Raw genomic sequence first — 15,367 nt, 5'->3', positions numbered from 1 at the left:
TCTCTGAAATTCCAGCATATCCTATCTTTTAAGTTCTTTACTACAATTTTTTATGATTGCATCTGATTAAATATATTAATTAAACATCAATTATAAATAACAGACAAGAATTTTGTATATAAATAAGATGTATTGTAATTCTATTCCTAGAACTTTAATGCAAAACTATCTCAAGCAGCTGAAAATTTATATACTCAATCCAAGTTCATAAAAAATAAAAATAAATAAATAATTTATAAATACCAATTTCATTATGATAAACCATAGTAGTAGCTTTAAGAAATCTTAATTTCATTGCTTTAATTCATTTTTCATTATGAATTAGGAAGCAGCGTAATTTTAGCTTGGAAATGCTAAAAAATCATCTCGAATCAAATAATTTCTGATCACCAATACAATAAAAATTTAGACTGTAATGGGACACTGACCAGGCAAATTAGGCAATCGCCAAAGTAATCAAAAAATTACTTTGAAATAGATACGGATAAAAAATGTGCTTCAATACATTTAGACTTGCCACTTGGCCTAAGCCAAAATGCCAAACACTATCAACCATAAACATAGTATCAAAACCGGAAGGAATTTCAATAAGAAAATCAGCCCTAAAATTTAATAATGTCTTATTTATCATCCAGAATTCAGTTTGTAAATATTTATAAAACCATAATCAAAGACAAACATATCTTGTGTGGAATCCTCCACTGGTACAGTTATCTTTGCTTCTATTTAACGTGAACAATAAATGATGCTACCTCAATAATTCTAATGAAGCTTTACCAATGATACAGCCTTAATTTTATATGGCAACATCTGGAGGAGAAGTTTTTCAGAAAATCTGGTCCGATATTACTTGTAGCTTAAAGCTATTAAGAAATAGCTTGTTTTTATAAAACTTATTTGGCGATACATCCTATTAATACATATTAGCATCTAAAATATGAATACTGTCTTATCCCTTCAAACAACAGGTTTATTCAGTTATACAAAACAATAACCAAATAAAAAGGATTTTCAAAACATTGGTAGAATCATCACTTATGGCATAATATATTGCATAGAGTGTAGCAAATAAATCAAACCTGCATAAATTGCAAATCACCCAAAATAATACCCTAAGATTAATCTTAAATTAAAGGAAAAATATATTCAGGAACCTATGTAATATACATGAGGAATTTAATACCTATTCTGTCAATTGAACATGTTTTCTTCAAAAACAGTTATTATAACTTTTGATTTTAAAATAACCTTTTTAAACCAATTTTCTATAGTTTTAATACCAAATGTAAATTCAATAATATTATTACTACTAAAGCACTTAAGTATATAAATCATCAGTCTTTTTTTTTGTACTTTGGTCCAAGTATTTTAAATAACCTCTGTTAAAAATATGCGTGAATATTCAAATTAAAAAATAGTTAAAATCAATTTTTTGAATTGGCTTTTGCAATAAACTGCGTTTTATTAAACATCTTTATTAAAAGATCATGATTCTGTTTCAAATATTGTTTTAATAGGTAAATATTAATATATTATGTAGTATAGAATATCTGTAATACCTATATAATTATTAGACAAATATATTTTCCCTTATTTCTCAATTTTACTTTATACCTATACAAAAGGTAATTCAATTAAAAGGACGCCACGTCCGCATTTACATGTTTCCTTATAACTAATAATTATAAGTGTATAACACTGCAAATTTTCATTCAGTAGGATCAATTTTATCTGTTTAGCTTAAATATTAGAGAATGACCTATTATCAAACTTAAAGGCAAGAAGAACATTATTTGTAGTCTCTCAGTCGGCTTGTTATGGTATATTAATTTTTAAGTAAATTTTAAGCATTTTTAAACATAAATACTTTACATACTCACAATTACTCAGTTAAAAATTAAAACATCATAGAAACCAATGAGAGAACATGTTCTCACCTTTAAATTCGATAACTGGTCATTTGATTCTAATATTTAAGCTAAACGCACATTTACTATGCATAGTATGTTTGTAAAAGGGAACACACGGGAGGTAGCGTCCTAAGGACTCAAAAAATAAAAAATAATATGTATAGAAAATAATACTCATATGGGCCACTACATAGCCTAGCTCAGTGTGGTCAATTATACATAATATTCAGTGCTTGGGGCGCAAGGGACTCAGTATCTCAACTAATTTATTGGATATATTAGCGTTCCTAGGATGAACCCCCATGATTATGTGAGTTATATTAAAATGCTGGGAACATTACTTTTTTTTAAAGTAGCTATAGTATCTCTACTACTTTTTTCCAAGTCCAACACTGATCATATTTTATCAATATTTTGTAAATACTTAAATAAATAATAATAATAAAATTTATAACTTTATACACTTGTAATTTATGACAATTTCTTACTCATATATATTTTATTCGACAGATGTTGATAGTTGATAATGGCTGTGAGTTAAAGCTACAATTATATGAACATAAAGTCTGAAACTGGTAAATAAAGCATTCATGTTTTGGTATTGTTTTATTTTAAGCTTCCAAAAAAAAAAAAAACCAAATACTTTAATATAAGAACTGCCACCAAATCAATAAATAAAAAGCTGACATTCCAACAAAACCACTTTGTTTTGGTGTCATAGAGCTAACTACCGAGGTAACCAAGTTTCTAAGAATAAACTTATTGTGGTTTTAAATAGTTAAGTAGTGTTCAAATTAATAGGTACAGAGACTAGTAAGTTGATAGTACATTTTGTGTTTTATCAAATAAATTTAATCAACATTAATTATTAAAAACTATAAATAAATGCACAAAAGTAATAACTTGAATTTAAGTATTATAATTAATTTATTCTATCTTTATTTGTAGTTAATATATTTTAATAGTTTGTAAAAATATTTTGTAACAAAACGTTATAATATTATGTAGCATACATTTAAAATTGAAACCATACAGAACTTTATAATTTTTAAGTTTGATGTTAATTTTATGGCTACTTGGGTTTAAACTATCCATCACAATTGCATTTTATTTCAATAAGAAATATATTTAAAATTACTTTTACAATTTTATATTAAATAAAAAAAAAAGTATATAAATAAAATATAATAATAGTACATTGGTTTTAAGTAATAATGAACAAACATATTTTTGTATTAAATACCCCAAAAACAGTTGACACAAATTCAATGAATTAAAATTAGTTGATTTAAATTATAATTCATCATGTTCAGCATCTGTTACAGGTGCTGAAGGTCTCTCGTTATGCTGTACACAAACGGCTGGTACAACAAAGTCCATAGCATATTCACAACGATTTGGTTCTGTAGCAGAGAGCAATGCTGGTTCCAGACCACAACTTAAACGTACCTATTTTTCACATTTAACATCATATATTAATTTTGAAATTTTAAATACTAGATAAGTTGTTTAGTTTGATTAAAATATACTTACATGAGTAGATCTTTGAGGACCATTCCAACAGTGTTGTCCTCTATCATATAACATAGTACGGTATTTTGGTTCACCAATCCAACTGTTCCAAGTACCTAATCTCACTTCAGATCCACCATTTTTGGATCGTTGAGTTATCTATAGTAATTTAATAAGAAAATGTATGTTTTTAAATTCTAGTAAAAATATCACTACAGTTTTAATAAAATTCATACTTGATCAAAAAGACATAATTTATACACATATTCACGGTCAGAAAGTTCATAACATTCTCCATCGAGAGGTGCAAATTCATCTTCTGGACCAAAATCCTTATTCAGTGATTCTTGTAAATGAGTTACTTCACGTTGCAAGTCTCTAAATTTCCTATCAGCTTCTTCAAATGCATTACGTGCTTGTTTGGCTTCTAAAATTAAAATTAAAACAATAAATAATTATTGAAAAATAATAAATATACACTAAGGTCCACGGAGTAATTGATTTTATATAAGACACACATTATTCAAGTCTTACATTACCATTTAACTCAATTCCTCCATAGTTTAGGTGAAATCACAAAAAAATGTTTAGGATTTATAAAACAAATTTGATGTACAGTTTATCAAGATAAATGTATGTACGTAGTTCTATCAAGTTAATTTAAAATAAAAGTGACCACTTAAACCATTTTAGGTAGCATGTTTGAAATTTAGCCTTTTTCTTTGGCTTACAATAAAATTCATTAAACTTTTAAGAAATAATTAACTATATTTAAATGTAAAAACAACATTAAAAAATGTATAATGATATTACTTGCCTTCAACTATTAATTTTGTTTCTTCATCGTACTGTGATTCATCAAGTTCTTCAGATTCTGTATATTTAACTTCATCGTCTACAGATTCACTTTCATCTTCATTTTCATCTTGATCTTCTCCTTCTTCCACTTGTCTATCATTGTCAACATCAGCTGGGAGTTCAGGATCTTTTACATCCATATTTTCAGCAATTATTAATTGCTTCAAACGACTCCAGCCATTTAAAATGAAATCTTCTAAACTAATTTCTTTTTTATTTTCCATAAAATACTGAAAGTAGTTCATAAATATTTGAATGTTAAATACAAATAATTTATTATTGTATACATTATTACTTTATTTAAGTATTAGAATATAATAGTATTTTTTATTACATTATGAAAGTTAAGTCATCATACAAAATACAACAAATGGGTTAAAATGAATCACAATGAATATGATGTTCTATTCACAGCTAGGATTTATTAGTCAATTAAAGATATATTCAAGAATATTATATTTTTTTTACGAATGCTTTTATTTTAGTTAATAACTTATATTGGATTTCAATAATTTATACAAACCATTTGTAAAAAATTCTATTTCTTAGAAAGAAAATTACAAAAAAAGCAAACAAAAATAAATTAATTGAAAATAAGCTAACACCTATTTTTAACAAAACCTTAATCATTGGTTTTTGTAATTATCATTTTTTAAATATAATAAAAGTACTTACATCTTTTTCGTCTTGCGAAACTGTACCATCATTATTCTGATCAAAAGTAGCATATGCATCTACTTCTTCTTCTTCAATTCTATATAATATAATATTTGAAATGTAATTATTTTTTGATTATTGACAAATTTAAATTAAAAATGTTACTTGTTATTTTTATTTGTATCTATCTGATTAAATATTTCGAAAGCTTCATTCTGGTCTCTCAGTTTTTCTTTTTCATTTTCTTGTCTTTTTTTTTCGTCATTCATTATTTTATATTTTTCTAATGCAGACTTTTCAATTTCTTCTGCTGTTTCTTTAGCATATAATGTATTATTTTTAGCAAGTTCAGCATCTTTTTGTACTTCAAAAAGTTCGGTAATTCTATTCTATTAAGGAAAAATAAATTATTAAGTAACATGTTTGATATTTACTATTTAGTCATAAGTTAAACAAGAAAAAATATTACACAATTTTAAAAATTTAAGTGAGGTTTTTAAAATAATAAAAACTTTTAGTTAAATATAAGCAGTAGTGAGGTGTCTTTAGGTTGGGGGGAAAAATCACGTTTAATGACAATATTATTGATACTCTTATTTAGAAAATATCATAACAAACCATAAATTATAAGTTATCCATAATATTAAGTTTACAGTGGTCAATGACATAACCAATAATAAAATAAAATAAAACTTAAATATAAATGGTAAGATATGTCTGAGAATATGTCTCATAAATAATAATGCAATAACATGCTTTAACTGTTTTCTAATTCCTTTAACATAACGCACCCAGCTGAATAAGTAAATTTTAAATTTTAAGAATTAAATATATTTATTTTTATAGTGTAATTGAATGGTTATTGGATTGATCTACCAGCTTGTCAGCTACTAGTTTATTCTAAAAATACTATAAAAAATAAAATAATTTTACAAATTTCTAAAAGAAAAATATTTTGTTTAATTATAATAAGACTAAATTATTTTTCCATATTCCAGTAAGTCAATTTTATTTTATTGTCTTTTATAATGCTCTGCTACTGGATATAATGTATTATATATTATATATATAAAAAAAAATGTTTAATGATATAACTAATTTACTTGTTTTTCCAGTCGTAGTTCCTTTCCTTTAGCAATTAATTGAGCACGGATTTCATGGCCGGCTACAAATATTTTTTGTACTCTTTCAGCCTCTTCTCTTGCAGCTCGGCCAAGTTCTTCACAAGTGTTATCGCATGTACCTTTGCTTAAAATATTTGCCCATTCATCGGATCCATCACAACAATCTACATAGAAAAAGTACTACGTTTTAATGATATTTTAAGGACAGTTTAAATTAATGTTATTGTATTAAACAGAAGCGTACTGACGTATTCTACATACACCACTGATATCAAACAGTTTTTAAAATGTATTTATTTTTTAACATACCAATGTTTTGATTAAATTATTATACCTTAAATTATAAAATACATTGTTATAGCGATATGTTTAAAAATTGTTTTGATAGAAATAATGTTACATTTTTGAGGATATACAAACTTTAATACATAATATTATATTATATTATAATCTATAATAATCGTACCACAAATTCCATCATTTACTCTAGACGATGGTATGACGAGTGATGTGTGGCCAGCATTGGTACAATGGAATGTGCCATTAGGACAAGCCGAAGTTCCGGGTTCATCACTAGCATCTGGACAGTCACAGTAATCGTCATTTACAAATGAAAAAGGAATTATGTAACTTCCATCAAAACATGAAAAATCTTTGTCGGGTATATAAAGCGACGCTCCTGGAAAAAATAAATAGTAACTCCGTAGAATAATGTTCATGTTAGTTAAGACTTTTTTAAGACTTTAAAAATATTATAATAACATGCGTGCAGTCTTACTTTCGAACGCGATACCTCTGGGTTTCACTATACTAGTACAATTGATTAGTGTGAATACACCACAAATAATAGTGATAAATAAATATAAGTTTTCCATTTCATTCACAATAAAAGGTAACGATAGCTAATAAATTACACGGGTCATAACAAAATACAATTAATAATTATTAAATATTTAACACAAACATGAATTACTAAATGAGCAACAACAATATCACTATCTGGCATCTGTTGTCGGCGTGACGGCGTCGGGCGCTCGGGAGTAATCACTAATAAGTTATCACTGATCACCGTCGGGTATTGATAACGATTTGTAATTGTTATTATCAAACACGACATGAGGATTGAGGACAGCTTGCTGGTGATCGACTACAATAATAATTCGACTATTGACTATACACATCGATCAGCTCGATGACCGATGTTTGGTCAAATACTGAAATTAAACGATGAATAATAATTAATAGGTACATCCATAATATTATCCGTGAAGATTTGAGGTATACTTCGTGGGCGTTGGCTTATTTTTTTTTGACAATTGTTTTTTGTCGTTTGACTTGGTTTCCAGAGCGTGACCAGTTAATAGCACACCTTGTTACAAAACAACACAGTCTTATCCATTTTCAATATGTTTTATGTGGAGGGTACCTATTGTACTAGTAAGTAAAAGTAACTAGCATAATATGTGTTATTTTATTTAAATACTTGAAGCAATGATATAATGAAAAAAAGACTGTTAGATTTATTAAAATAAAAGTTTTCTAAGTAAATAATCAATTTTTTTTTTCATTAAACCTCATAAAATATGTAGGTACTTAACTATTTTTAAAATATTAATGTTGTTCCTATTAATAATCAACGTGTAACAATAGGAAAATCTGGCCTTTTAAAACGGTGTTCCTATTCATCCCAACTAACTGGTAAATAAGAACACTTTTTGAAAAAAAAAAATATAAAAAAAACTTTTGAACTTAAACATAATTTTTGGTATATTATATATTTCTATATATATAGTCTTTCTAAAACAGTTTTCATGATATCGATACCATAAAAATTGTGTTCATAATCTATAAAAAAAACCGTTAAAATCGTTCCTCTTCACCCCACATTACATTACGGTAGGTACCTAATAAAGATTAAAAATGAATTTATCTATATTGTCAAATGTGTCAATTTATAAGCGGGTAGGTAAAATATATAATAATAAAGAAATAATTAAATGAAGGTGTACTATTATTAGGATAATGTATACTTAACTCATATTTAATTTAATTTTTGTTATTGAAACTTAAAAAAAAATCATTCACATTAAATACCTAATTACATATAGTGGTGTATGCATTATTGCAATTATTATTTAATAGGTACATTTTAATTAATTAAACTAGTTATGTTATTAGATCCTGACGAACATTGGCGTGCTCTACGGGGGAGGTAGGTTGGGCAGCTGCCTCCTCAGCGACTTATTGAAGGGTTATACCAATATAAAGTACCTAACTAGTACCTAATACCTATGTACTATGTAGTATGTAAAAATTAAATTTTTACAATTTGCCTCCCCAGCCATAAACGTCTAGAACGCATATGCTGACAAAGGTTAACTGTGAGAAAAAAAATGGATTGAGTGTTAAAATAAACATATTAACATTTAAATACTTGTCTTTTTTTTGATTATATAACATGAGATATGAGTAATATAATATATTGGTTTTGTATAATCGTGATAAATCATTACCTATATAATATGATTTATGAATTTAAATTCAAAATGTACTTTTGCATATTTCAAATATTTTATAAAATAATGCATATTTAGTCATAATAATTCTATTTTTAATTACATAAATTAAATTTAAAATATTTTTGTATCATTTTATGTTTTTGGTAACTGTATCTTTTTAAGTGGATTTTTTTAAATTTCTATAATAGGTTAATAATGTTGGAAATTATAATGCTATGTCTTATGTGTTTTAAAACGTATTTCGTATTTATAAAGAGTAATAAATTATATTTAATTCGAAAAACCAATAAAAATGTACTTAATTTCTTTTATAGGTACTCTAATATTATTGTAATATAGTATAATTTAATGTTGCCCTCCTATCGAACGACACGTTACTCTGCTGGTGGCAGTATAACCATTAACCATGCTCTTTTTGTTGGGTGACTTTTATAACAGGTGGTTATAGGGGTTTAGTCACAGTATCTCTAATCTTCATGAATATAATATCAATATATCATTATTCATTAGTAGTTAGTATGGATACCTATAGGGCTATAGCCATGGACCACGGTTGCAGTACAGATTATATGATACGAAGGTAATATAATAGTTCTAGATAGAATCGTTTTGTACCTGTAAAATGATTTATCATTGAATTAAAATTTACTACATAGGTACCTACCTACATTACAATATAACGGCTTTAAACTTAGATACTCAATTATCCAGGTACTAATAGGTATAATTATTATTTATTGTTATATATTTTCTTATTTTTAATGTATTTATATTAGATAATAAGCGATAAATAGGTATGTAGATTTAACAATGATACCTATAATATGTTTTATTTTTTGTGAAGACTATAGCAAATTGGGTCTAGTTTGTATTTTAGGGAGGTTTAAGTTAAAATAGGAAAAAAATAAAGAAAGCGGGAATGTTTACGGAAAGCCAGTTTTTAACAAAATCTATTTTGTTTATTTAGTGTAATTGCAAAAACAAACAGCTGTATACTTCAAATTTTCGTAAAATGTTTAAATTAGTATTTTATACATGATACAATTATCAAAATAGTTTAAAGCGTTTTAAACTACATAATATAGAGTATAGACATTTTTAATATTTCAAGTTTTTTTAATTTAATATAATGTTTTACATGAGTTGTTTATAAACCAATTAAAAAATATTGAAAATACATTGTCACAATATTCTTTTTTGAGTGTTATAGGTACCCAATTAGTTTATTAGTTATACCGTATTACTATAAATTGTAAAATAAATTACTATAATGATATTTAAAAGCAATGTATTTATGTGATGTCCTTATCTTAATGACGAGGAACACTCGAATTCTACTGTAACAGCAGAGTAGTTACTTAATTCCCTCATTAAAAAGTAAAGACAAATTGAATTAAATTGTATTCCTGATACAAAAACTATGAACAATAAACATCTTGTCAAAATCAGTTACAGTTTTGAAATATGTAATATTCGTCTCTATGTCAAAGTATTATTTTAGTTACAACGATCATAACGAATACATTTATTCTAGATTAAAAATGACAATCGATAATCATGGTTATAATGTACATTTAATAATATATAATATTAACGTATGATCATGCCAACAATTCTAGTACACATTACGTCCGAAGTCTAAACCCAATCATCGCCTCGATGGTCAAAAACGTTTCGAGTCTCCAAATAGACCAATCAAAAACGTCTTAGCAAGCCATAATTTAGCCGATCTGCCTACGAGACTTTACGGTTCAATATGATGAATATTACGGTAATTACAAAGTGCAGTCAAGACCCGGTCGACCTTCGCCATTTCGATACAGCAAGCTTCAACCAAACCGCCAAACGGCCTCAACTATATCGTCAGGGCAAATCACGTCAGTCCGCTAAAGAGGCTTTACTATGAACAGCAAAATATGCGATGGGAATTTCGTAGTCCGGTTTCATAACGAACTGCACCTTGCGTATTTTCGTAATTATAGTTACCCATTAGTTGAAAAAGTAATAAATTTTTATTTTTCATTTCACACCATAACAGTTTTCAGAGAAAACGCAGTAATATAATTAAATATAAGTACCAGGTAATTGTAATAATTTAAAACAATCGAGTTGATTTTGTTGATATTAGTATAAATGCTCGCTTAAATAATTTTTAATTATTGTAAAAATAATTCCCGTTAAAAATTAACACGTATCGATCCGTATTATAAATAATCATACACAGTACAATCATAACGTAAATACATTTGAAAACTTGAAATGCCATTTTAATATTTGCATATTTTTGTATTAAAGTTATTGGAGCATTATTTGGAGCAGTGCAGACAATTTGGAATATAAGTCATTTGTTAAAATGTCATTATGTACATGAATGAACGTAGGTGTAAGGTGTACGTTAGTTAAAATAACTTAAAATTCTAAAATATTTAAAATGCTTCTAAAAATTGATCTCTAAACTTGCTGATTTAAAGTGAAAACTTCTAAAAGAGAAAGGAGAGAGATTTTTTCAAGTACCTATTATATGTCAGTGGATCGATTTGAATTTTGTCAAAAGATTTTTGTTGACTTTTTTAATGGATTATGTAGAAAAAATAATTGAAGTTAACAACTTAACAAAATATTATATAATAATATTTTGATTTTAAGACGTGTTAAATTAAAAATTAAAAATATTTTTCTTACACTATTTCTAAGAAAACCTTATCGATTCCTACATACATACTCAAATTAGAATAGTAATGATCGGACATAGGAAAGTAAGAACATTGACTATAACTTTCCCTTTATTAAACTTAAACCACAAAAAACATAGGGTGCTTCAACAGCTTTAATTTCAAAACCCCACAATAATTGTTAGCTATAATTTGAATTATATATCTTTAAAAATATTTTTTTTAAGATTACACGCAAATTATTTTGATTTCACGTATGTCTTATATTCTTACAAAAATTAAAAATTAAATATTACGCAGTGTGCACAAGTTACTGTGCTTGTATGCACATCTTATTATTATTATAAACAAATCTTTTTAAACTAAATAATATTGTACTATTATGGCTTCTCAAACATTTACACCTGTTGTAGTTATCCGTTGTACCTTAACTTTTACCCACTGGTTATATTTATATGAATATATTTAATCAATAATAATTGTGGATAAACGACCAAAAATTACATATCCATTTTGGAAATAGTCATGAAATAAGAAAAATATATACACCAATTGGCAAAAAAGAAACCTCCAAGTGAATGGAGATATAGGACTACAGGGGGTCAGAAAGTAATAATAAAAATAAAGTATGATAAATTACATGCAACCGAGGCAAGTTGTGGGTTATAGTGAATCTACTAGTGTGTTGGAAACAGGCTTTGGAGCAATAGAAAACACTTCAATTCATCACGCTGACAGTGCAGTCGCCGGCATAAGCCCTTGTCAGCCAGGAGTTTTTAAACCGTCAACTCTTTTCGCCAAGACAGCCTAATATCTTAACCGTTGAATTAATGGTTTCAGTGGTGGTGAAAAACAGAAGAAAAAAAAATGATACATTTTATTATGAACCAAGTAAGTAAATCAAACAAATAATTATGCGGTCAAACTGATTGTTATTTTTTTTTTTTTCATTCACTTTTAGAATGTCTGAATACGAAGCGCTAAAACGTTGAGATAACTCTGATTCATTGAATATATGTAACTACGTTGAACAGTTTGAACTTATCTATTTACCATAACCCGTGTAAGGTTTATTTTTGATTAGGTATGTATCAATATGAAGCATATTGTCAGTGCAGTGATGTTGTTACCCCACCAAGATTAATACAAATAATATTTGTTATTATATGGACTTGATACATAAATCCTTTGCGCCTGGAAGGTATCTTAATTCTATATTTTAATTCTTATTCATTACTAATGCAACCTTAATATTTGTCATTTGTGGTTATCATGTAGCAGATTTAAAATAAAATAAAATTGATTATTTGTACTATCTATTCTTTTATTATAAAATAATCGGGATTGGTTTGTTGTAATTTAGTTTTTATGTATAAAACATTGGCGTTATTTGGACCATACGAAGTATACATTTGTGAATTTAAAATCAAATATTATGGTAATTTAGCAAGATTTTTAAATTGGTTGCCCTGAAAATGGATAGTAGTTTGCGCCTTACTGGTATACGCATAGACGCAGGGATTGTGGTCAGCATAAGAAAATGCATATTAAAAAAAAAAAATTAAATTATTTCACTGGCATAGAGTTGAAAAGGTACATTATCACACAGCTAAATATATAGCTAGTATTTGAACTTATGTTAATGGTTGATAGTAGTTGATGATATTATAAGAATATTGAATATAATTAATATAAATATAAAAATATGATTATATAGGTAGAATAGGTAGATCATATTTTGAATATTTACAAATTGTTGTTAAAACCAAATTAAGTCTTTTGCTTAATTTTAAATAGTTTAGGCAGTATACAATTTAATTCAATTTTATGACTGGAGAAATTAAAAATATTGGTTAAATTAATTTTATTGCGTAAAAAAAGAAGGAACATTCGAAGAATGAGAGCGTATATACTTAATACGAAATTTCCATAAATATTGAATTATTTATTAAAAAAAATAAAAAAGTATTTAGTTATTCTATTGAAATAATTTATTAGGAACAGAAGAAAATGATTTAAATATCTTCTTAGATATAAACTTTTATAATCATAATATTATTATAAAAGAACAAACTTGGTAAATAGGAAACTTAGTTTTGAAAAGCGTAAAAATGATTAAAATTTGTGTATACATAATTATTATAAACATTATATTTATAAATTTTACAGAAATAATTAGTTTTGTTGGAAAAAATTAATGAATATGTTTATTAAAATAAAAATTAGGTAAATAGCTTGTACAATGGATAATTATAAGCTGTAATGTAATTGTAAAATGTGACAATTTCTTACAATGCATATTATATAAGTTATATGTTTTTGGTGGCTTGTAGGTAGTCTTGTTATTGAATATTGGTTTTCTAAATGTATTAACAAAAATAAGTTAACTGTTATGATTTCATAAGTTTCGTTATTCACATTATTCGTATTAATTATATATTGTGCATTAGTCATACAGCAGTAGGTATTCATTTAAAATTAAAAATAAAAACAAATCAATTCAGAATAAAATAACATTTAATGAACATCAAATTACGATTAATTAGGTAGGTAACATTAACTTATATGAATAAATATTTGTATGTATGTATATAAAAGAAAAAATTAAAATAAGAAAAACTTAACAAAATTTTATAGATAACTATACATGTTTCATGATGATAGAATGTATGAAATAGTGTATACAACAAGAATAAAATAAACAATAAATATAATTTATTCAACTCTACAAAATTTTTAATTTGTTCACAAAACGTGTACTTTACTAATTTATTTACAAAAATAAAAATATTTTGAAAAAATTAATGTTTGTCTATTATTTTTATTATAACTTAGTGCCAATTAAAAAAAAAAAAATCACCATTACTTAAGTATAATATTTACTTAATAATATTATGGATTAGTAGATAATATATGATCAATGTATTATAACAGATCATAGTATTTGCTTAATTGTATTATATTTATCAAGGATAGATACGTACATGAATATGAAATATGTTTTATTAATTTATTATACAATGTTTAAATAAATGCGTAAAGCATAATTATAAGTATAAACATTCACTTTGCAGGTTAGTACATATTTTTTTTACACATTTTTAATTATGTATATTATCTTATAAACAAATTAAAATATATTTTAAAACAGTGTTAAGTTTATATTTTACCTATAAAATAAAAAAAAAACATATAATATGTATAAGAATTAAAAAGTATGTTTGAAATATACCTAAACTCAATTTTTGGCGGTGTAAATTATTTATTTTCCAATTAAAATATAAACGTATGTTATATAACTATTATATATGCATAAATTTATGTTTTAATCCACCTAAAAACCAATATGTATTATGTACCTATGTATGAATGCAATGCATATATCGTAAACTATACGTTATATAATAATATTAGTGAGGTAAATCTATATTAGATTTTAGATTTTTTTTCAATACAAAACTGTTTTAAGATGTGAAAATATGAAGTAAGTAGATATATAACTATATAAGTGTCTAATGACTGCATTTTTGTTCTTATTTATTTTTTTAACTGTATAAAGGTGACATTTTTCATGAAGACAATTCTAATAATAATTGATAATATTTATTGTTTGTAATTTTTTTTGTATTTCCCACGTATCTCTAATTGACTATTGTTTCGTACAGGTAACTTATATGCACTAAAGCAATTCAGTTATTGTAATACTCGAATAAGATATAATTATGTACAAAGCAATGTGTAGAATTCGTTTTATAAAATACTCTTTTTGTTTTTCGCAGTAATATTTATTATTTTCTAGACCTACTAAATCTTCCATTGTTGAATAGAATTTGGCGTTATATTCAATACGAATATATTATTTTATAATAACGAAAATGTACTTATTGCCTATTGGTTTCAAGTATGTTATATGACTTATAACAATAGATATTTTAATAATATATTAAATTATACTAATAGAATTATTGATGGCTGAAGATCATTTAAATAGTATTTTCAGTAGAAGGCCGTAAATAGAATGTAATTAATACTAAATAAATTATTCTATTTTAGAAATTAACGAATAAAAATAAAATATTTAAGTTTTTCTTATAAATTTATTATCATGGACATTT

The 15,367-nt window shown here is 25.6% G+C and overlaps 1 protein-coding gene across 1 annotated transcript; it reads right to left on the bottom strand.

The window, feature by feature from the left end:
- Positions 1-2,976: 2,976 nt before the first annotated feature.
- LOC113547869 (glucosidase 2 subunit beta-like) lies at positions 2,977-7,078 on the bottom strand. The gene is made up of 9 exons (XM_026948417.1): positions 6,840-7,078; positions 6,528-6,740; positions 6,041-6,225; positions 5,103-5,326; positions 4,956-5,034; positions 4,240-4,510; positions 3,659-3,849; positions 3,444-3,581; positions 2,977-3,359 (listed from the first exon to the last, which is right to left on the bottom strand). Exons 1-9 carry the CDS (start codon positions 6,934-6,936, stop codon positions 3,204-3,206), a joined length of 1,554 nt encoding a protein of 517 aa, XP_026804218.1. The 5' UTR covers positions 6,937-7,078; the 3' UTR covers positions 2,977-3,203.
- Between the last annotated feature and the right edge of the window lie 8,289 nt (positions 7,079-15,367).

This window comes from Rhopalosiphum maidis, chromosome 1, assembly GCF_003676215.2.
Source record: "Rhopalosiphum maidis isolate BTI-1 chromosome 1, ASM367621v3, whole genome shotgun sequence".
Classification (NCBI taxonomy): Eukaryota; Metazoa; Arthropoda; class Insecta; order Hemiptera; family Aphididae; genus Rhopalosiphum; species Rhopalosiphum maidis.
This window is presented reverse-complemented; position numbering and strand designations above follow the sequence as displayed.